General features: G+C 44.8%; 1 protein-coding gene across 1 annotated transcript; it reads right to left on the bottom strand.

Moving 5' to 3' along the window:
* Window positions 1-6361: 6361 nt before the first annotated feature.
* Window positions 6362-11207, bottom strand: CDKN2AIPNL (CDKN2A interacting protein N-terminal like). Its single transcript, XM_006116056.3, has 3 exons — window positions 10962-11207; window positions 8997-9096; window positions 6362-7359 (listed from the first exon to the last, which is right to left on the bottom strand). Exons 1-3 carry the CDS (start codon window positions 11156-11158, stop codon window positions 7348-7350), a joined length of 309 nt encoding a protein of 102 aa, XP_006116118.1. The 5' UTR covers window positions 11159-11207; the 3' UTR covers window positions 6362-7347.
* Window positions 11208-24726: the final 13519 nt, after the last annotated feature.

Consider the following 24726-nt stretch of genomic DNA (forward strand, 5'->3'; position numbering starts at 1 on the left):
CAATATAAGATGCTTAATAGTTTCACTTGCAGGGAAGATGTTAATGATATCAGGTCTTTCACATCTCATTAACATACCATATATACTTGAACATAAGCCACTTTGTTTATAAGCCAAACCTCCCTCCCCCAAACTTACAGAAGAAAAAATGGTAAAAAGTCACTGGCCTGTTTATAAGCTGACTCCAGAATACAGTGGTCTAGGACCTTATAAACAGGCCAGTGACTTTTTACCATTTTTTCTCTCCAAGTTTGGGGGGTTGCACTGGGTTCCATTAAAAGGCAGAGTGGCAGCAGGAGCCCCGGCACAAGCTGGGACTGCTGTGTGTCAGTGTGGCGTAGTGGGGGTGCTGTCTGCTCTGTGACCCGGGGTCCCCCTGCGCTGTGATGGGAGATTCTCACTGACTCTCCCAAATGTGTATTAACCCAAACACCCAGGCTCAGCCTCCCAGGGAGGGAGACAAAGGGAGGAAGGTGGAGACCAGTACCTGGCTGGTGGGCAGGGCTGGAAGAGAATTTTAGTTTCTGGCTGGAATCATGGAGGAGGTAGCCTAAGCAAGGGGCTGGGATTTAGGGGCCCAGTCTCCCCCATCTCAAGGGGGGGCTGAGGCATCCTAGGCCTGGCCCTGTAACCGGATTACATCTATGCTGTGCTGTATCCTGGAGAAGCAATAAACTCCCTCTATTCTACTGGCTGGTGGAGTCTGTTCTGCATCCCTGTAGTGGCATGAAGGCAGGGGAACCCTGATGTGCTGCCACAGCCAGCTTGTGCTGGGTTTCCTGCTGCTGCTCTGCCTTCTAGAACCCATTCATAAACTGACCCCCCGCTCTTCACAGCAGAATTATTTCGAAAAAAAAGTCAACTAATGAATGAGTATACATGGTATATGAAACAGATTCCCTATAATTTGATCTCTGGCCCAAAATGTATTAATTCCTAAATAAAAAGTTTTGTGTATTACTGTACAGGTTTGATACATAATGGGATAATAATAATAATATATTCTTACATGAGTTGTGTGTATGGGATTTTCTGAATAGTATCAAATTGAAAAATGTTTCCTAAATCTATCAGGCATCACATACTGTTACTGAGATTTATTTTATATGTTTATTTTCTAAATGTAGACAGTTAAACATTTGGGTCTCCTAGCCATTCCACTTAGAAAACAAACTACTTCAAGACACAAAAATTTCAGAGAATTGCATTTTAAATATGACTGTGAAAGTGACATTATGTAGTTCCGTGTCTATTTCTCACAGACTGCAGATCAAACTTGCTCAGTTTATAATTAAAGTGAGGTTATTTTTTTAATAACTTCTCCCAGCAAGCCGAAAGTTAGATTGAGTCCCTGTAATATCACATCCTCTGTAATAAAGATTTTACAGGCCTTATTGTATTCCCAGTGATGCACATGCCATCTCTTAGTCTTCAGGTTCCACTCTCCCTTACCTGTGCACAACCACACAATCTGTAAGAGGGTTGCACAAGTATAAGTCATGATAAACTGCATTTGTCAGCTAACAATTTTGCTGAGGATGCATGATTAAACTAAGGACTTGTCTATACAGGAAAGCAAGTGCAAACTAAGCTAGGGTGTGAATTTAAAGCACACTAGTTACTGCCTACCAGGCACCCATGTGGACACTTACTGTGCATTGAATACCTGTGGATAATTTAGTTTAATGAACTTCCAAAGTGCAGTAAGCTACTGTGCATAAAGACACTCTGAGTATGCAGTAAGAGAGTCAACTGGGGCCATCAATGCAGAATAGCTAGTGTGCAGCAGCTGCTGTCAACTTAATTCCACATAGACAGGCTCATGACATACATTGAAAATATATGGGGAATCAATGTAACAAAGGTACTGATGTTAATCACTTTGCCAAACTGCATTTTAAGGACTAATTTGTTTGACATTGTATGAATGAGTAGTAAAAAGGGAGCAATCTAAATATATGCTAGCATAGTGCTCAATACTCCCCTTAAAAACAGAAGCTTAATTTGGCCAGAGCTAAGAGCGAAAAGACTATGAAATGCTGGCAGATAAACATAATCTCTGCTTTTATTGGTACACTGAAGCAGTAAACAGTTGTATAATAGTTGTTATAATTGTTCATGAATTATTTACATGAATTTTGCATTTATTGATATTAGATGTCAAACTAGGACAAACAATATATGCCCAACAGAGAAATGCCATCTAGTGTAGGACCTCACTTTGCTCAGCCAGTTATGGTACATAGTGAAAATAAACTTGTGTTGGTCATCCTTAACATGTTCCTCTTCATCCCTCCAACCACAGATGGACTGTATTTATTTAGAATAGTTAATGAAGTCCACCTCATTGTCCTTCTAATTCTCTGCTGTGGGTATGTAAAAACTTGAGAATGGTTAGGCAGTTGGTTTCCTGTGACTGCTGCTTATTACACTGACCTGTGTTTTCTCATTGTTACAGTAGAGAGGGAAGCATAAGGTATTTGCTCATAGTTTCTCATCTAATGCTTAAGTTGCAAACTCTTCTTTTGGGACAGTCTCTTTATGTGTTTATGGGGGACTGGAACAGGGGCTCAGATCTATCACTGGAGTCCATCAGTGCTACTGTCACAAATAATAACAGAAGCATGGGACGTTGAAGGCTTATAGCTGATAATAGATAAATTTGAACTATAGCTCCACATTGGAAAACCCCCCTCAAATTACTGTTCCGAACAGCACAGCATTTCAAAATAATGCCCTGCCAATAATAGGTGTTTTGAAGCTATCAATTTACAGGTAGGCAATAAGCCAAAGACAACTTCAGTTTATGAGGAAATATTTGTACAAATAATAGTTAAGTCACTGCCTCAAAAAGATACTAAAACAATAGGGAGTGTTCCAGAGTGCTGGTTATGTTTGAACTAAGGTGCAGCTATGTTTCAGATTCAAAATGAGCTGGAGAAGCCACTTGTAGATGAAAGGGTAGGGTGGACTGTTGGAATTAATTATTTGAAAAAAGAGTACTTTGTAGAGTTGTTTCTGGAGAATCTCGTGTACAGCAGGGATATTAGAAATTAAGCTCCTAAGACTCCTACAGTAATCTTAAAATCATTTGAAGAACATGTTCTATTCTGTTACAATAAGACCTATTTAGATGAGTAATTTATTAATGTAACTTTCCTCTATAGCCACAAGTTTAGACTAGTACTATATTTCAAGTTCTTCGTAAATACATGCTTTTCTTTAAAAATACTGAGAAACTTTGAGGAATGGGAATGTTTTGAATTGGATATAATCTGTTTAAACAGACTATTTGTCGTCTTTGTAATCCAGGTGGCTTATTTAAGAGATAATATCCAAGAAAGATGACTGTACAGAAGTCAGATTTTGGGCTAGCCCATTGCAAATATAACAGTTTTATTTTGATTACTCTCCAAACATGGGCCTTGTTATGTTCAGGATAACATTGCAGAGCAATACTTGTAGACTGAGATGTGGATGTAGAAGTGTCACACTTACAATTTTTATATTAACAGAAGTGCCAAATAAGGCCTTCTCCTTCTACTATCCTATTACCATTCAAGGAGAGGTTTGCCATTGCAGAAGCAGATCTATAATGCTTAAAAGACTGGGGGATGCAATTTGGGCAATAGGTAATTGGAAGGGCTTTGAGGCATCATAATAGAGATAAAACTAGGTCTGTCTGTTGGAAAGAGGGATTAGCTGAAGCCTACTGCCCAGAGGGAGTCCCACTCTTTCTTTACCTACCCTACTTAGGAATATTCCCTCTCCTCAGCTAACCTTTTCTATGAGACACCTTTCCATCTGCCAAGGTAGCACTGGTCTGCAGCAGTGAGAGAGGGTGTGCGCTGGACATTTCTTTATGTGGAATCTAGATCAGCACTGGGAGTTAAAACAGGATCACTGTTGAGATCAGGTAGGTGCTGTTTTGGAGTGAGCAAAAATGAGGATGAGTGGTTCAAATGGTTATGATGGACAGAAAGATAAGTACTAATTTTTAGGAGGGAAGGATGAAATGAGGTGAAGGCTATAAGACCAGTGCACGGAAGACCAGTACACGGAACCTCTTTAGTGCTCCGTCTACTTGTTCTTATGATGCTGAGCGGGGACAGCAGCTTTTACTGACTTTGGTAAATAGAGTTCATCACTGTTTTCCCTCTCTGGCTGGTGTAATGGGAGCTTCCCCTCCACTGTCTACTATAATTACTACTGCCTTCGGCCATATCTATACTTACACTCCGGAGATTAGCAGGTCTAATTAAGACCTGCTAAATCTAACACTGATGGTGCTTCTGGTACTCCTCGCAACTGGGAAGCCAACAGGAACATTTGATCCCATTGGCCTTCCACTGTAAAGATGGTAGCAAGCTCGGGAGGGATGTCAACTCCAGCTACATTATTTATGTTGCTGGATTTGCTTACCATAAGACAACCTTCTGGGTCTAGTGTAAACCTGGCCTTAGAGTAGTTACTATTTCTCTCCATTCTTGAGTTACAAAAATCATTGCTCGTAGTTGCTTGAAATTGTTCTAAGATGCACATTAGCATAGTGAAGGTGTTTTTAGATCTTTCTGCATCTTATTTTAAAGGAACGGTAACTTGAACAAATGTAAAATAAAGACCTTACATTCTTCCACTTAAAAGTCCTTGCCAATTGTTAGTCTGTCACTGTACCAACTTTAGTAACTTTTCAGCTATAGCTTTCTTTCTTCATTGCTACCGAAGCACAAGAAAAGGGAAAAGATTAAAAAACGTGATTTTTCTAAAAAGGTGGTCACATGACCATTAATGCTGATCTCCCCTACTGGAAAGTTAATAAATATACTCAGTTGTATGTTTCCCTTCTGGTAAAACAGGTGCAAGAGAATAAATTAGGAAGAAACCTGTGCCATCTCTAGGGAGGAGTATTTTTTAGAAAGCAAAGTGGTTTGGCTCCCAAAATCCAGGACACACACTGTCAACGTAGTTCTGTGTCTCAAAGGTAAGCAGACCACTAGCCACCTACAGGAAAGTGAATGCAAATAACTATGCAAATTAAAGCGTGTATTTATTTACAAAAAGCTGTGTGTGCAAGATTGCTGCTGCTCTTTAGCAAAAGAGCCTACAAAGCAATTGGGAAATACAAAGTAAAACTGTTGAAAAACACTTAGGGCCCAATCCTGCAATTATGATGTACATACAGCTCCTACTTCTGAGAGTTGGGCATGCAGGATAGCTAGAAAGGAATAGCTTACTGGTCTAGGTATCAGTTTAGAACATATTCTGTGCATCCATAGGTTCAAACGGTAGGTGGATGTATACCCTCAATCCTTCAAAAGTAGATTAAAGCAGTAGCATGCTATTTGTGCATATACATGACAGCAGTGTGTGACTTCACTGGTACTAACATGTAAATATACTTGTGTGCTTAAATGGTGACAGGATCAGAATCCCAGTTTGTAAATACTTTAGGATGAAAAGAATGATGGGGGTGTCAACTATACAACAATGGTCAGCCTGCTCTGTTGGCTACATCTTTTTACCATAACACTTAAAACCTGTTCTCTTGTAGGAAGAATGAGAGTGAGTGTTATTACCACTTTTGACCTTCCTCTCAGACATGGATGGCATGGGCTACATTATTAATGTTTAAAAACCAAACTGCCAATGAAAGTTTCTTCTTCTAGGGCTGCAGCAGCCACTCTCAAAAATGCATAACTTCAGTCCAAGAAATGTGCTAATCAAAGATGCTGATAACAAAAGGGGTGCATAAATTTCATTACTTCTAGAAATGTGAAAGCTATGACTATTTGCTCGTTTAAAACAAAACTTTAAGAGCAGGATGTTTAAATCTACTATATATGTGAGAGTTTGTCTGTTCAAGAACACCTAAATGGTGAGAACTTGGACCACCAAATTTGGTATATACCTTCCTTTTATAACTTAAAGCAAGGTAAGGATGTGGTTTTACCAGGAAAATATGATGTGCCTGAAATGGGATTGCATCTCATAGAACTGTACACAAGAGAGACAAGCACCAGACAAATGAAAGGGGGTAACTGGAGGGTATGCATTCCCCTCATCCAGGACTGTCCACCTACATGGTGCCTTTGCTACTATAACTCAACAGTGATTGGAAAGGGCTTTTCAGAAAGACAATTTACCAGTGGAGGCAGTGCTTTCTGATTACCTGTCTGGCACATATGCTATTTAAAAGCCTCTGTTCAGATGAGATCTTCAGCATTTCAACATTTGCCAGAAATTACAAGATGCATATGAAAAAGTCTATGGCAAAGCATTACATGGCCTCAATTTCAATGGTCTTTAGATCAGACCCTGGCAGAACAGCAGTAGATACATATAAATCTTCTAGAGAGGGAAGTCACTTTACATGAAAGGAACATTATTTTATTGATAAAAATCAAGACATTTATCCAGATTTCCATGACTGAAATTTTCATTCCAGTGACAATGTCAGAGGGGTAGCCATGTTAGTCTGAATCTGCATAAACAACAAGAAGTCCTGTGGCACCTTATAGACTAACATTTATTGGAGCATAAGCTTTCGTGGGCAAAGACCCACTTCTTCCAGTGACTGAATGAATCCAGGTGTTAGGTGTTCCAAAAGCTTTTAAAATATGGCATAAAATATTAAAGAATAAAGACTTAAGAGAATATTCGGTGTTATTTTTAGACTCTAGGGTTCTCCTGCAAAAGAGAAAGGCACAGGCATGCAAAGGGGGAAATCAGCTCTGTCGGACATCACCACAGACCAATAAGGAGCATGTAAGAGAAGGGGAAGAGCAGGGTAACGGCCACTTCGTGTACCATGCCCTCCCTTTTCCCTGTTACACAGAATGAGTCCTAGGTAAAAACAGCATTATAACAGCCTCTTACTTTCAATGGAGAGTGAAGTGTGAGCCCCCACTTTCCTAACTGGGTGTGTGCTTTGAGGCAAGTATTCCCCAGGATCTCTTATCCTACATTGGACTCATTGATTACAATTCTGTAATCTTTTTAATGACCAAACAGAGGAGGGAATGCTACAGCTCCCTCTCCACCCCTTTTCTAGGCATTATTACTCTTTCCTATCTTCACATGAAAGGGGTCAATATCATTCATCATATATTTTTCTTTGCACTATCAATCACTGAGTTGTAAAATTGTTTAAAAATCTGATTCATTTTAAAAAAGCTTTGGAAGTGGATATCCAAAATCATAATGGAACAAGCTTAGAAAAAAATCCTGTCCCTAGGGTCCAGCATACAAAGTCCTTATATTAGAAATCTTATGTTAAATTAACCGTGGGTCCTCCATATAAATTGATCTTGTATCATGACAAAACCCTGAGATCTCTTCTTTCATGTTCTAATGCTGATGCTAAAAAGAAAAAGAAAACAAGTAATGTGTTTGTAATATGAAAATGCTAATTGTAATACAAGCAAATGATACTTGAATTTTTACTCCATTAGCTAGGAAGAAGATATGAATACTTTGATATTTTGCACCAGAAAGTGCTGTAGAATACTGCAGATTTTCTTTTCATTAGCTAGAACCTATTTATTTTTATCCACAAGGCAGAATACATATTTTGCATCTGCAGGAAATAAATAAAAATATTTGAAATAAAAGCGTACTCCCAAATCAGCCAGTAGTACAGTAACTTGAATGATTACATTGTTCTAAATTAAAAATAGCAAACCCGATAGAGCAATTTTCAAATTTGGCTGTGGTGCTGAGTAAAATAATTGTGGGATTTGAACTTTATGCACTTTCCAATTATAAAAATATGGTCATCAAGAAAGTAAAACAACCAACCTGCTCAATATTTTTTGGCACTTAATGACCATTTACGTCCTGTTTTCAACAACTTTTAAACATCATGAGGAATGCACAGTAGACTTTACCTATTAGTTTTAGAAGATTTCCTTAATATAACAGAATACAGACTTAACACAACTTCATTTCTTTCCAGTGTAATGTGTAGAGTTTTCAAGAGGTAGTTATTTAATCCTCATTAAATGAGAACAAAAGTGCATCAATGTGTGCGCGCACAGAGTCTTGTCTTGAAATTTCAAGTGACTTTGCAAGCAACTAGGGATGTTAGAAAGCGGGTTATTTTAAATAATTGCTACATTTCTTAGGGGTTACATGGTTACTTAATGGTCCTTGGAGGCAGGGCCAGCAGCCAGTGCACTCCTGGCTCCACTTCTGGGGAGCCTCCTGCCACTCTGTGCTGCTGCCTCTGCTGGTTTAAAAACCAGCTCCCCATGCAGACCAGTTCCTGCCTGCCACTCACGCTGCTGCCTCTGATACAGAGGCAGCAGCGCCTGTCAGCAGGGGGCCTGAGCTTCCCGTGCACAGAGGCTGCTCCAGCATCTCATGGAGCAGCCTCTGTCCACAGTGTTCTAGCTCACCACACCGCAGCCAAATAAGACTATGCCTTGATCTTGCCATCACTAGCATATATACTTAACTTCAAAACACATAAGTAGTCTCTGAAATCAATAGAACTATTTACATGCTTAAAATTAAGCATATGCATTAATGTTTCAGGATTGGGGCCTTAAACCTCTGGGAATTAGCTTCTCATTGCTGTATGTTTTGGAGAACATAGCACTTGCAAAGCTTGCAGTGCAATTCTTCCAGTGAAATACATAAAAATGAAATTAGTGGTTTCTAATCAGCAGAATGGATAAAATTGCTTTTAAAAACTGTAGAAATAAATTTGACCAACATTTTCTTAGTAACTAAAACCTAATAAATATTGCGAATTTGCTAGTAGCTCCACCACCAATTTGTGTTAATATATTTCTACTTCTGGGATGTTGTTAGGAAGAATGTTCAAAGTAGCACAAGAATGAGAGGAAAGAATTTTAGAGTAGTAAAGCAGAACTTAAAAGTATGCTCAATCCTTGTTCCTGAGACCTATTGGTTCTGTACATTGAACAAACCTAAAAATTCTGATAGCATCATCCTCACAAAACAAGTTCTAAAATTCTGAAGTGAATAGTTACCTTTTTCATTATTTCATCTCGTGAAGTAAACTGTGGTGCATCTTCAACTTCAATCCCCTCAGCCATTTCAGTTACCTTGTCTAAAAGGTCTTTGCTGTAACTGTATAATAAAGATAAATGCCCGTGAAAAATTACTGATCCCACATTAAGAAACTACAGTGCACTGTATTATAAACCAATCCTCAAATATCTCAGTATGGCAAGGATGTATATTCAGCTCCATTATAAAACTGAATGAAACATGCATCTCTCAATTAGTGTGGGTCTATCAAAATTTAAATACATAAAGTTTTTTTGCACAGGTGTTCCAGATTAGTTCTGCAGCAGCAGCAGCATTGAAACAAAAGTTATATAACAACCACCTTTTGCACATCTATACATACCGGCTGCGTCTAGACTGGCATGATTTTGTGGAATACTTTTAACAGAAAAGTTTTTCCATTAAAAGTATTTCCGCAAAAGAGCGTCTAGATTGGCACAGGTGCTTTTGTGCAAAAAGTGCTTTTGCGCAAAAGCATCCGTGGCCAGTCTAGACGCAATTTTGCGCAAGAAAGCCCCGATCGCCATTTTAGCCATCGGGGCTTTTTTCGCAAAACAGTTCTTCCTTGTCTACACTGGCCCTCTTGCACAAGAGGGCTTTTTCCCGAGTGGGAGCATGAAAGTATTTTCGCAAGAAGCACTGATTTTGTACATTACAAAGTCAGTGCTCTTGCGCAAATTCAAGCAGCCATGTAGACAGCTGGCAAGTTTTTGCGCAACAGCGACTACTTTTGCGCAAAATCTTGCCAGTCTAGATGCACCCACACAGTAGTACTAGTCCTGATTGTGGGTTTCAGATAGAAAGTTTTCCCTGCAGTGTTAGCTTGAGCAGTAACTCAAGCATTACTATTAGCCAGGCTGCTGTCCAAGCGCACACATCTCTAGCTTGAGTTAAGGAGTGCTTTCAACTTGGGGATACATATTGAAGCTTGGATGCTACTGACACTGGCGCTCATAATGCACTGCTCACTCAGCTGTGTGCTAATCTGGTCCTTCTGTGCTGCTAAGTGTTGTTTTGCAATACTGACTGGAGCTAGGCTCAGCTGAGATGCATTAATTCAATTTAACACAGCTAGGACGAACAGCTGCTTTGTTTTTTTTTTCTTGGTGGTAATAAATGCATGTAAGCTATCCCAAGGTACACACATACTGATGACAAGGTGCTTTAGTTCTACAACAGCATTTCTCAAACTGGGGGTCCTTAGGCTCTGCTGATTAATTCCTCCCCTTCAAGTCCTCCTTCTCCTAGGGCTAAGATGGCATCCTACCTGCCCTCATTCCATGGAGCTCCTAGAAGCAGCTGCCAGGTCCCTGTTTGCCCCAGCCCCCACCCAAGTGCCTGTTTTGCAGGGAACTGCAACCAATGAGAGATGCAAGAGCAACATCCCTGGGCATAAGAGTTCTCCCCAAGAACCTTCTGCCCCAGCGTGGGTTCAGGGTAGGGCCATCTTTACCTATATGCAATTGCAAAAGGAACCTGAAATTTTGGGGTACCACTGGGTCTTAAAATCCACCCAGTGTCTCACCCTATTATCTGTTCTGTGGCTCTGCTTCCTCCCAGAGGATCTAGTCAACTTAAAAGTGAAAAAGCCTGCCAGACCTATTAGCAGACATTGAACCTGTCTGTGAAAGAGCCAGCTAACGGGCATTTGCCAATCCGAGATAACACACTCTCCGTTTCTGAATTTACTGCGTTAGCCGACAGGACCTTAGTTTAAAATAGTGTGCTGCTGAAAATTATAGAGCCACACCTCTAAAAACACTCCCCCCCCCCCCGCAAAGGGCCCTCAGTGCTGCGCAGGGCCCCCTACATCCTAAGGATGGTGCTGGTTCAGGGAGCTGCCTCTGGGGACGAAACCGGCCTCCAACGCTCTTGGTGGCGGAGGGGCCCCTGCCCCAGGCCCGGGCAGGGTTAGCGGCCCGCACCTGCAGCCCAGGAAGAGGTGGTTGGCCCACACCATGGAGAGCGAGAGCAGCTGGTCGATGCGGCTGGCGGGCTCCGGCGCTCCGCCCGCCGGCAGGTTGCGCAGGATGAACTCGCGGCGGGCCTGCCAGTGCCGCTCGTTCTCCGAGTAGGCGCGGAAGCGCTCGGGGAACTCGGCCTCCTCCTCTTCCCCCACCATCCCGCCACCACCGAGCAGCGCCCACCGGAAGCGGCTGCCACAGAGCCCCCCCGCACGCGCCGGGCTAGAGCGGCCCACGCAACCGCCGCTCTGCCCTGCGAACTCGCCTGCCCTGGAAGACCTCGGCCACCTTTGAGCCCCGGCCCAAGGCGGGCTCGAGCTCACTGGGGGTGGGTCAGGTCCGAGCCCCGGTGCTGAGAGGCCCCTTGCGGGGGGGGGGGGAGAGGTTGCCTAGCAACCGTGGCCACGTTACTCCCACTCGCCCTTGGGCCCTGGCTGCCCCTGACGCGCTAGGCGGGCCCTATTCCCGGGCGCGGGCTGGAGCCGCCCAGCGGATACCGCCAGGTGCCTGGTAGTGCGGGCGGGAGCCGGGGCAGCGGGAACCCGCCCCAGGCTCGCTGCGAGCAGAAGGCCCGGCCCGGACCCGCTAGGAGCAGGTGCGGGGCGGACACAGCCCCAGTTCCTCACCTGGGGGCGCAACTCTAACGCCGAGAGACCGGGCGCTGCTCTCCCCGCCTCTGCGGGGCGCGTCTGCCGCCTCAGGGACTAGTCCCGGGCATGACTCCCCGCTTTCGAGAGAATCGGGCCCACAGAGGAACCATGAATGGTCACTTCTCAGGGAGGACATAGATTAACAAGGGGATGCTTTCAGGAATCCTGCTGGCGCTTGCCTTAGAGCAATGAGAAGGGGGATACCATAGAGGTCAATTAAAATCAGGACTGGTGTGGAGAAAGTAACTAGGGAAAGGAAAGTTTCCTGCTTCCCATACCACAAGAATTAGGGGTCACCAAATGAAATTAGTAGGTTTAAATTCTTCACACAACACACAGTCAACCTGTGGAACTCCTTGCCAGAGGATGTTGTGAAGGCCGGGACTTTAACAGGGTTCAAAAAAGAGTTAGCCAAATGTGTGGAGGGTAGGTCCGTCAATGGCTGTTAGCCAACATGGTTAGAGATGGTGTCCCTAGTCTCTCAAAAGCTGGGAATGAGTGTCAGGGTGGAACACTTGATGATTTGCCAATTCTATTCATTCCCTCTGGGGCACCTGACATTGAGTGATGTCAGAAGACAGGATACTGGGCTATATAGTCCTTTGGTCTGACCCAGTGTGCCTGTTCTTATGTTCTTACAAGCTATGCTGATGATCTGGAATGAGGGGTGAATAATGAAGGGGTAAAATTTGCTCCAAACCAGAGGTTCTCAATCTCTTTACCATTGTGGATTGCTCATGCAGCTGTCTGCGTTATGTGGGTCACATCCAAACTATATATAAACTACCTACATTAGGGCTGTTAGTTATCGTGTAATTGAATAGTTGTCTAACTGCATGAGGTTAAATGACTATTCAATAGTCCTTGGATGTGGGGCTGGCAGCCAGTGCACTCCTGGCCCACTATCAGGGAGCCCCCTGCCACTCCACGCTGCTGCCTCTGTATCAGAGGCAGTAGTGCAGAGTGCGAACTGGCTCCTGTTTGGCAAGGGAGCCGAGTTAAAAACCAGATCTCCATGCAGACCAACTGCCTGCCATGCTGTGCTGCTGCCTCTAATACAGAGGCAGCAGTGTGGGGTGGCAGCAGCAGCCCTGTCTGTCAGGGGCCCGAGCTCCCCGCGGATAGAAACATGCTATGTCAACTTGGGAGGACAGGCAGCAATGAAGAGTTGGTGCTGGGGGGAACCAGCTTGTAAGCTGGCTGCTCCAGCACCAGCTCCTTCCTGCCCCCTTCCCCACACTGCTTCTGTAGGAGGCAGCAAGGGGGAGGGGGGCCTGCTGGAGCCGATGCACATGGGAAGCTGGCTTGAAAGCCAGTTCCCCACACATATTGGCTCCAGCCTACCCCACTCACCCTGCATGCTGCTGCCTCTAGCAGAGGCAGCAGCACAAGGGTTGAGGGCCAGGTGGATCCAGTGCTCGTGGGGAGCCAGCTTTAAGCCAGCTCCTCACAGGTACCACTCTACCCTCTACTATCTTTGATACAGAGGCAGCGGGTGAGAGGGGGAATGCATATAGTTGACAAGATTAACCAATAAGCCAAGGCATATTGGTTGTATGACCAGGGCTCAACAATCTATGTAATCTACTCGCCCGTGGCGAGTAGATTACAACCCGGAAGAGCCTGGTTTGGGCGATCTGCGCATGCGCATATCACCGGACAGTGCGGCTGGCAAGTGGGGCTTGCCATGGCTTGGCGAGCCCTGTGTCTGACTATGTGGATATCATGAACTGCAGCTGTGTGCTGAATGGGCTGCACGTAGTGAGCTGAAAACCACTGCTCTGAACTAGGGATGTGACTGCATAATGGTATGCTGACCAAATATCCCGAATTTTCCAGGACTGTCCCAATCTTAAGTACTATGTGCCGGTGTCCTCATCAAGTACTGAAATGTCCCAGAAAGCCCCACCGGACATTTCACTACTTGATGGGGACACCAACTTTCAGGAAGAAGTGACTGGGTCTGTGCATTGCCATTGTTCCTTGCATGACTCAGCCTAACAGAACAGCGTCCTCCTTCCCCCACCTCCTGGAGAGTGTGTAAGCGGCTTTATTGGAGCTTTTTCGGCTAGAGCAGACTTTTGGTGGCGCATGGTTTCTGGCCACTCCACCACCCACAGCCCCACCACTGCGCACCACGCAGCCTCCTCCTTCCCCCACAGAACTGCCTGGCTATGTCTACACTGGCGGGTTCTTGCGCAAGAACATCTTGCGCAAGGTTTCCTGTGCAAGAACACGTCCACACTGCCATATGCTTTTGTGCAAGAGCATCCATGGCAGTGTGGACGCCGTCTTGCACAAGAAAGCTCTGATGGCCGTTTTAGTAATAGGGCTTTCTTGCGCAAGAAACCCCTGCTGTGCGTCCACATTGCCGTCTTGCGCAAGAGGACTTACTCCTGTTAGAAAAGAGCGTAGCTCTTGCGCAAGAAGCCCTCTCTTCCGATGCTGTACTGTAAATCTTGCGCAAGAGCGGACGGGAAGTGTGGATGCTCTGTGGGTTCTTGCGCAAGAACAGCCATTCTTTCGCAAGAACCCGCCAGTGTAGACATAGCCCCTCTGTTGCACAGGGACCGTGGTCCAGCCACGCAGCCTCCTCCTCCACATGTGCAGGTGGCAGCTTGTTCTTGTTACAGTGGCCGCTGCTGCTAGGAGGGAGAGGTGGCTGGGTCTGAGGCAAAAGGCATCGAGTAGCCGCTCCTGGACCTTGGTGCTTTTGAACTGTTGCCTGAGCCCCAGCAGGGCCACGGAACCTGGGTGGGGAACTGCCACCCCCTCAGATTGGGCTTGGTGCCCCCCTTGCACTGCCGCTCTCTCTCCCCCTGCCACTCCCCCCCACACCCCACTGGGGGAATGACAGCGAGCCTGGTCTGGGTTGGGAGGGGCAGGGTCTCTTTTTGCAGCTCCCACACCCTCACAGCAGGAAGCCCGATCTTACTAGTGCTGCAGCCTCATAGCTGCCCTGGGATCCCTTCTGTATGGAGGAGGGGACTGAGATCCCTCCCCCTTCCCACCTGCTGGGGGAATGACAGCCTGCTGCAAGGAGGTGCAAAGCCAAGTAAGCATCTCCCCTCATGCTCAGACCCCGCACCCAAATCCCCCTCACTCGCTTCTCTCCCCCTGCCAAGACCCTGCGCCTTCAGCTTGCTCTGACACTCTCCCTTACTTCTGCTGCACCTCCCCGCTGACCAGATTCTGTACCCTCCCTTGCTCCTGCTCCCTCCCTCCCTCCCTCCCTCCTTCCCTCCTGGCTAGACATCATACCTCAAACCCCCTCCTGCACTCTCCCTTCTGGCCAGAGATCCTACCCCCAGCCTGCAGCTGCACCCAACCTCCCAGCCAGATCCTGCAGCCCTGCCCTGCACACTGAACTCCTCTTTTTCTCCCTGCACCAGAACCTAAGGGGGTCCATAAAATTCACTAACTCTGCAATCCCAGAAAAGTAAATCTGACCTATGAGAAGCCCTGAACTAGGGATGTTAGGGAGTAGTCGACTACCCAACTAGGGATGTTAGGGTATGTCTACACTACCCCCCTAGTTCGAACTAGGGGGGTAATGTATGCATACCGAACTTGCTAATGAAGCCCGGGATTTGAATTTCCCGGGCTTCATTAGCATAAAGCCGGCGCCGCCATTTTTAAAAGCCGGCTAGTGCGAACCCCGTGCCGCACGGCTACACGCGGCACGGACTAGATAGTTCGGATTAGGCTTCTAATCCGAACTATCTGTACGCTTCGTGGAACGTGGAACGAGGCGTACAGATAGTTCGGATTAGGAAGCCTAATCCGAACTATCTAGTCCGTGCCGCGTGTAGCCGCGCGGCACGGGGTTCGAACAAGCCGGCTTTTAAAAATGGCGGCGCCGGCTTTATGCTAATGAAGCCCGGGAAATTCAAATCCCGGGCTTCATTAGCAAGTTCGGTATGCATACATTACCCCCCTAGTTCGAACTAGGGGGGTAGTGTAGACATACCCTTAGGGAGTAGTGGACACTCTATGAGAGGCAGCAAGGAGGGGGAAATAGCTGGTGCTGGGGGGATCTCTGCAGTGCCACTTTCCCCCCACTGCCTGTACCAGAAGCCAGGACTGCTTTGCAAGCGGGGCACCCCTGAGAACTGTCTGTCCGGGGTGGGGGTTGGGTCCCTTTAAGCACAGCCCTCGGCTAGCCTGAGGCAGCAGCTCCACGCTCTAAGTCCTCATCTGATGCCCTGCCGGCACTGCTTCCAGCCATCCTTAACCCTGGTTCAGGGTCCACTTAATGTGGACATGCTAGTTCGAATTAGCAAAACACTAATTCGAACTAGTTTTTTAGTCTAGATCCGTTAGTTCGAATTAGCTTAGTTTGAATTAACTAATTTGAACTAAGTTAGTTCGAATTAGCGCTGTAGTGTAGACATACCCCGAGTTAATGTAATACAAGTTGGATTAATGCAATTGCAGCATAATTGTATGGGGCCCCAAACCCATACCTATTGGTAGAGGACAGTGGGAGAAGTTCTTAGAGGGGTCACAGAACATCCTATACTTTCGGTATGTGTCCATCTTGATCCCAGATCCCCCTCTAGGGAAGGGAATTCTTGTATCAGGTGGGCAGGGCCTAAGGGATCAGGGGTGTGACTAATGAGGCCGGGGGGGGGGGGGGCCTGGCTAATTTGTCCTTATTTTTGGTTCAGAAAATGGTTAACCTGTGTCTGGGAGCAGACCCCATAGGTTCCACTATGTTGTGGGCTATGGCTGGAGATAGGAGCCCCACAAGATGCTGACAGAGCCGGCAGCCCTGTGGGCTGGGGATTGCTTCAGCCAGACTGGAGCAGTTCCTCGCCAGGAATCCTGCTTAATAAGTTACACCTAAAGGGCTCGTCTACACTGGCCCCTTTTCCGGAAGGGGCATGTAAATTTCATGAGTCGTAGTAGGGAAATGCGCGGGGGATTTAAATATCCCCCGCGGCATTTAAATAAAAATGTCCGCCGCTTTTTTCCGGCTTTTAAAAAAGCCGGAAAAGAGCGTCTACACTGGCCCCGATCCTCCGGAAAAAGCGCCCTTTTCCGGAGGCACTTATTCCTACTTGAAGTAGGAATAAGAGCCTCCGGAAAAGGGCGCTTTTTCCGGAGGATCGGGGCCAGTGTAGACGCTCTTTTCCGGCTTTTTTAAAAGCCGGAAAAAAGCGGCGGACATTTTTATTTAAATGCCGCGGGGGATATTTAAATCCCCCGCGCATTTCCCTACTACGACTCATGAAATTTACATGCCCCTTCCGGAAAAGGGGCCAGTGTAGACGTAGCCCTAACGTTTAATGGGTTAACTATTTAAATGGGATTTTACATCCTTGCTCCAAATTCAGAAAGAGTGTGTAGAAGGTTAGAAAATCCTTATAAAGCTAGGAGATTAGATCATAGGCACTGATTCAGTGGGTACTCCAGGAAAAACAATTAGTGGGTGCTTAGCACCCATCTACAGCTAGCACAGGCAGGCAGCCTACCCAATTAACTCCTCTCCCTCCCAGTGCTTCCCACTCAGCATGCTGGAGATGCTGGAGGCTCAATGAAGGAGGAGTGGGGACTGGATACACATTCAGCATCTGTCTGAGAGGGGAATTACTCCTCTCCCTGAGAAGAAGAAAGGATTTGATGGGGGCTCTTGCACCTTTCATGAAAGTGCTCTAAGAAGTGAGTTATTTATAAAATACTCTGATGTGTATTCCTCAATCTCTTTTATTTTTACACAAATAATGAGCGACCAGAGCAGGGGCAGAGTGGGGAGCTGAGCTCTCTCTGGGCTCAGAGGAAGCTGGCACTTATAGGTTAGATCAGGCCTAAACAACATACGGCCTGAGGGCTGCATGCGGCCCGCAGGGGCTCACTGTGCGGCCCGTGCCGACTACGGGTGGCGCGGCTGCATCTGATCCGCCAGCTGGGCGGAGGAGCGGAGCGCCACTGGGGAGGGGGAAGTGCAGCGATTCTTGCTGCCGGGCTTCCTGTATGAAGTGGCGTTGTGACGTCACGGCCGGCGACTGCCGGATTAAAAAAGGCTCCGGCAGCCCTGCAACCTGGAAGGCAGAAGCCAGGTTGGGGAGGGGAAGGGGCCTGTGCTGAGGGAAGGGGGTCAGGTCGGGAGAAAGGGGAAAGCACCAATGGGTAGGGTGCAGGAGGGACAAATGCCAGGGGGCCAAGTGTGGTTTTTTTTTTTTTTTTGCTCGACCAAAATTTTTAGCCTACGTGTTCGGTATTTTTTGGGAGAGCATCCCTACTTTTGGCCCACAGCTGTTTTCTTTGGAGTAATATGGCCCTCGCCGCTTTCCAAGTTGTGCAGGCCTGGGTTAGATGACATGTTGGCATCTATGAAATTCACTGTGAGAGGTACCTGGGGATGTATGTTGGGTCTTACAATTTGAGCTATTTATGCATATTGCTGAGTTCTGCATTAATCACTCTGCAAAAAAAACTTATCACCATGATTAGCTCATAAAAATGTTCAGTAGTGATCAAAAAAGGGATGAATAATGGAAAATATATTAAGGACAATGTAAATTGATGGTGTGCTTTCTTTCTGAGTGTTGGGTCCAGTTCTAGGCACTTCATTTAGAAAAGTATATAGAAATGATCTAAAGAAGACCAATACAAGTTATTAGAAGTTGGAAAGCCTTACAAAGGCAATGAAAAAGGATTATTTAGTGTTAGAGAGCAGATGAATGGGAGGTAATGTGATGAGGGGGTATTCTTTACCCTTTCATAATACAAGATCAAGGGGACATCCACTGAAATTAAGCAGCAAACTATTTTAAACAATATAAAAATTTCACAGTAAATAGAGATGCCTAAAAATGATCACAAGAATGAAGAGCTCCCATCTGGTCTTCTTGAAGAGGTTATTCATTCTGGATTCTTTTTGCATTTACAAAAAATGAATTTAGCAAGGCAGAATGTAATAAACCAAAATGGAATTTGCTAGTATTTGTTAGAGAAAAGAAACTGCCCCCCACTAAAAAAGTTTGGCCAGGCTGCTCTTGACTCCTTGAGAGAAACCGGTTGCACCCTTCCTGCATACCATTGCCTTTAGAAAAGGGGAAGGTGTGAAAAGGGGAAAATAGCCTGACTCTCCCACCCGTCACCTTGGCGTGAGAACTGCAGGGCTTACCTGGTCGCATGAAACCTGCACAGTTTCGGCCCAACCCCTGGGACACAGACCCCCCCACTTGGTGACCATTGGGCCATATATGGTAATATGCAAGCGAAGGAAAGCGATGTGCAGATTTGGGGATAAATACCCATGGCACAGTTCGCTCTAGGAGGTCTTCGCAACACACGTACCACCGTACGTGTGCCTTCTCGCATACTTCAAAGCGCTGCCGGCCTGATCAACCGACCAGCCACCTCCCCCGACTCTCGGGCGTAACCAAGGCCTTCGCAACCGAACCAATATCTGTGAAATGTTCCATGTGCTGTGTAAGTTGGTATGTATGATTTGATTTTTTCCTGTTGTATAAGCTTAGTGTTGTAGTTGTTTTTGGGTAGTCCATAAGAGTTTGTAGTTATCACTGTTATTTAATTACTGTAGCTGGATATTTTAAGATTAGAGACTATTCCCCTTGCCATTCCCATCCTTATATCTCTGACACGTTTTACTAGAAGCCATAGAATAAATATAATAAAAACTGTAAATTCATTATTAACATGGTCTATTAAAAATCTTAGAATAAATACTATACATTCACCACTGTCATAAATAAATAATTTTTATTTGATAAAACTGTCCACCTGGTTCTGTCCTTCCCCCTTTGGGTATTCATCATCGGACCCATGATTCTCGCGACAGTATTAAGAGAAGTTAGTAATCAAGGTAGGCTTTTATATCTTCTCTGAGATATTGGTTCATTAATAATAAAAAAGTTCATAATAGCTTTCCTTTCCATAGACTTTTAAATAAAAGTCTGAAATCAGTTTAGAAACATTAAATTAATCCTCCCAGCTCTCATATGATGTAGGTATGTGTTGTTAGCCCTATTTTACAGATGTGAAAGCTGAGGCAGAGAGTTTGAATGACTTGTTCAAGGTCAGTAATAGACCAGAGAATGCAAATCCAAATCTGTAAATTTCTCCTGACTCTCGATCCTTGGCTTTGACCATAATGTTGTCCTTTTCCCAGATTCAGAATTTAGTCATAGGAAGAAGTACCTAATATTGAACCACCAAAACAGATCTGCCCAAAACTTAAGTCCTGATGCTGCAAACACAAATACGTTTTACTTTACTATTGTGAGCAGTAATGACTAGTAAAGTTAAGCATGTGCATAAAAGTGTTTGCAGGATCAAGGCCTTAAGCTGTGGGATGTGATGAAGTCACAGCTTGATGGCACATCCCTATCTGCTTTGTGGGAATGCAAGGTTTTGAAATAATAATGAGTTCAAAGTGTCAAACAAATATATCTTTAGATATTTAGCAATTAGTAGGTCCCTAATAAAAAAGACAGGACTAACCAGCACTTTAAAGACTAACAAGATGGTTTATTAGGTGATAGCTCATCAACTAATAAACCATCTTGTTAGTCTTTAAAGTGCTGCATAGTCTTGTCTTTTGTTTCAGCTAGACCAGACTAACACAGCTGCATCTCTATCCCTAATAAAAAATTGACCCATCAGAATGATGCTTAGATAATCTGGTAATGGTATCATAAAAATGCCTACTAGATAGGAACAGATACACTGATTTTGAAATATTTTTGCATTGAGCCTGTGATAAAAGCAACCTGAGGTTCAGAGAGTGTAGTACTTGACAAGTGTCCAGTAAGAGGCAGCATAACCATCTCATCACTGTGGAGTAAACACTTTAAGTTGTTATTGAATTGGTTAGGGCACCTGCCTGGTAGGTGAGAACTCCTGGTGCAGTTGCTCTGTTCCAACATTTATCCAGTGTGGCTAGCTTCAATAAGATAGGTAAGACAGAGTATTTTATAACTCAGTTCATAGAGCCAGGGGCAGATGACCGTTTTGCAGGGCCCCGGGCAGCATAATTCCGCGGGGCCCCCCTTTGCCACGGCGCATGCGCAGTAACGCCATGCGCATGTGTGGTGGCGCCACGGCGCATGCGCGGGGCTTTCTGAAGCGCGGGGTCCGGGGCGGCCGCCCCGTTCGCCCTGCCCTATATCCGTCCCTGCATAGAGCACTTTCCTGGGATGTGTGGGAGGCCTCTGTTCAAATGCTTTCTCCTCAGGCAGAGGAAGGTGTGTCTCCAACATCCCAGGTGAGTGTTCTTAACTGTTGGGGTAAAAGTTATAAGGTAGTCATTGGAAACATCACCTCCTCATCCTCCATTAGCTGGTTTTTAATAGGATCCAGTCTGGTAGGCAGCTACGAAGCATGTCTTTTGGAACGGGCCTCACATTCAACCTTTTTGTGGTTTGTGAATTGCTCTGGGGCTTAGCTTGGAGTTTGGCATTTGGAAGCTTACTTGGAAGCAATAGTACATGTGCTTCTCTCAGGCATAAGTGCTAAGGGAACTTTTATCCTGAAAACTTAGGTGCCAAGTGAGTTTAGGCACCTCCAGGGTTTGACAGGAATTTTGTAGCTTGCAATTGAGCCTAAAACTGGGACTTGGGCACCTCAGGTTTCGGCATCTAAATACCTTTATCAATCCCAGCCTAAACTCTACAACACTTTTGCTTATTTAAAGAAAAGTACTGTAGAGGAAAAGGAAAAAGGAGCTAGACTCAGAAATAGATAAGAATTAAATAAAAGGCCTTACTTCCAAACATTTTCCCACTTCTCAAATTATTTTAAACATAAAGGACAGAGTAATTCTTTTAAAAACAGAATATATGTTACTCTATGAACTTCAGTATGACTTCTCTTAGTGAGGGCAAGTAGTGACGTTTGAGCTGGATGATAAAGGAATTTTGAAAAGCTCTAGCAAGTTTGGATACAAGAATTTAAGAATCAAGATGACATTCAAACTTTGGACTGTTCTTCCTTCCTCACCCCAGTGATCCTCTTGCACCTTGAAGAGACCCTTGGAAGAATTTCTGAGGGATTTCATCAAGTTTCACCACACCATCAACCTCAGCCTGGATCAATCCACATGAGAGATCCACTTCCTTGACACTACATTACAATTAAGTAATGGACAAATTTCCACCACCCTATACTGGAAATCTACTGACTGCTACACTTACCTTTAGGGTAAGCGAGGTGTCTGGTTTTGAACCAGACAGTGCAGTATTTGAGATTTCTATCCGGGAAACAAATTGAGAAAATACCGGACATATAAATGTCTGGTATTTTCTAATTAAGTTTTTATTACTATTATGAGTATCAGTACGCAGTTGTGTACTGCCTGGCTGTACACAACACACTCACGCTGCGTGAGCGTGTCTACCAACCAGGCAGTATGCAACTACGCAGTAGAGAGGAGGAGGGTGGGGCAGGATGGAATCCCAGAGCCAGACTCGCCTGTGCACCCCGCCGGGACCATGCGCGGGACGGGCAGGACTCCGGGATCTGCATGCACCTGGGCCAGCCCTGCTCCCTGCTGGCCAGTTCCACCTCCCCCCCACATCTCCTCTGGCCAGGCCCGCTTTCCCTGACACCCCACCCCCCGCCCCGGCCAGCCCTGCTTCCCGCTGGCCGGTTCTCCCCCACCCCTCAATCTCACCTGGATAGCCCTGCTCCCCCTGGCCCACTCCCGGCCAGCCCCACTCCCCCCCCGGCAGGTCCTTTCACCCCCATCTGAGATCAAGTGTGTCTGGTATTTTTTTAAAAAACCATCTTGTAACCCTACTTACCTTCATACCTCTAGCTTCTATCCCAGACACATTTCTCTATCTATTGTATACAGCCAAACCCTAAGATACAACCGTATTTGCTCCAATCCCGCAGACAGAGACAAACACCTACAGGATCTATGTAGAGCATTCATAAAACTGAAATATCCACCCGAAGAAGTGAAAAAACAGATTGATAGAGCCAAAAAAGTACCCAGACATGAATTACTTCAAGACAGGCCAAAAAGAGAAAACAACAGAATTCCACCTACAGTTCACAACTTAAATCCCTCCAACGCATTATCAACAACTTATCCTGGAAAATGACCCCTCACTCTTAAAAGCCTTGGGGGAAAGGCCAAACCTCGCTTACAGACAACTCATTAACCTTAAACAAATTCTTTCCAGTAATCATGCAGCATACCTCCACCATAATCATCCAGGAACCCACCCCTACAATCAGCCGTGGTACCAACTTTGCCCACCCATCTACACCAGCGATTTCATCACTGGACCCAACCACATCAGCCAGCAGATCCGAGGCTCATTTAACTGCACATCCACTAATGCGATCTATACCATCAAATGCCAACAATGCCACACTGCCATGTATATTGGGCAAACTGGACAGTCTCTGTGGGAAAGAATTAATGTACATAAATCAGATATCCAAAAAGGCAATACACAAAAATCTGTTGGAGAACACTTTAATCAACCTGGACACTCATTAATGGATCTCCAGGTCACCATTTTGTTTCAGGCAAATTCCGTAAGCCAAGTACACAGAGAAGGATTGGAACTTAACTTCATTTACAAGTTTAATTCTTTGTTCATGCCATTTGCATAAGACATCGGCTGGCTTGCACACTACTTTCCACATCCTATGACTTAACCTACCAACCAAATAATGAAGGTGTTAATGGTATCAGCCTCTTGTAACTATTTAGTCTTTAAGGTGCTACTAGACTATTTGTTGTTTTTTAAGTTTTTCCTGTTACAGACTAACTCAGCTACCCCTCTGAAGCTTATCTACTCAATGTCTCTCTTTTTTCTTCCTCCCCTCCTTTTTTCCTCCTTTTCTTTCTCTTTTTTTCCTTCTCTTTCCCCCCTTCTCCTTCCCTTATTTATTCTTGGATCTGGGCTTCTAACACTCCTGTCATCTGAAGAGGTAGGCTGTGCCCACATAAGCTCATGATACCATCTACATGTTTTGTTAGTCTTTAAGGTGCTACTAGTCTATTGTTGTTTCCTTGCAGTGGTTCTCAACTCGTTTCAGTCCATGGACCACCAGGCCAATCACAAAATTTTCGAGGGCCATCTCCTTTTTGAGACATGATATAAAAAAGCAGACAACGAACATTTTGGTTTGAAATTTATTTCTTACTAACAGATTTTTGGATTCTCTTCTCACTGACAAGCTTTTCAAAGTTGGGAGTGGTACTTGGCAACACAACACAATTGCGTCCTAGGTGACAGTATGGATGATGCGCCACGTGCTTGTGAACACGGCGTAAAACAGCCTAACGGTGGTGCCTCCTCACGCCATGTGACTTTGGACAATGTTCCTATCGACCACTGAAAAACTCCATAGTATATAGACTAACTTGGCTACCCCTCTGAAGCTATCAAATCACAGTAACCATGAACAGAGAACAAATAACATGCCCTTCCCAACTTTAGAATATCTGTCATAACAGCTGTAATTGATATAAAAAGATTATGGAAATTGCTATATTCTCCAGAGATTTTCTATCATTTTTATATGTTTCTGCAGTACCAATAGATTTTAAAGTGGACTATCTTCTGTGCTTAGAACTATCCTGCCAACAATCATTAATATTCCAGTTCCCCATGGCTGTGTCAGATTGTTATTTATATTTGTTATATGGCATTTCTAAATTAGATTATGCGAAAACTGTATCTTGTTTAAAAAGTAAGAATAAGACTCTTAAAACAAATGATGTTCTTCTATGTCCCAAATGCAGCAATTTGTGCCTTTTTTCCTTCTGATTTTGTTTGCTCTTCCAAGGCATGCAGCATGGTTTTTGTTAACCAGTGAGAAGACCAGTAAAATTAATTAAATACTTTGTCAATTCCAGCATGGGACAATCTGGAATCTGACAATGTATACTGAATTATTCCTGTCTGTAAACACAGTCATCTAAAGTGAAGCTATTGCATATAGGAGCTGGTGGTCTGATGAGGCTGGATTGAAATTCAGGATACCTTAGTTCTAATAGCAATGTGGCCACTAACTTCTCTGATGTTGAGCAAGTTAATTAACTCCTTCATCAGTTTCCCCATCTGTAAAATTGAGTAATAAAT

Source organism: Pelodiscus sinensis, chromosome 17 (genome assembly GCF_049634645.1).
Source record: "Pelodiscus sinensis isolate JC-2024 chromosome 17, ASM4963464v1, whole genome shotgun sequence".
In the NCBI taxonomy this organism is placed as follows: Eukaryota; Metazoa; Chordata; order Testudines; family Trionychidae; genus Pelodiscus; species Pelodiscus sinensis.

What these genes read in the sequence shown, in the direction of transcription:
- CDKN2AIPNL (XM_006116056.3), bottom strand. Translation starts at nt 11,158, where the DNA reads ATGGTGGGGGAAGAGGAGGAGGCCGAGTTCCCCGAGCGCTTCCGCGCC. An exon ending in CACCTCTTCCTGGGCTGCAG is followed by an intron (nt 9,097 to 10,961) that starts GTGCGGGCCGCT and finishes TTTATTATACAG; the next exon opens with TTACAGCAAAGACCTTTTAG.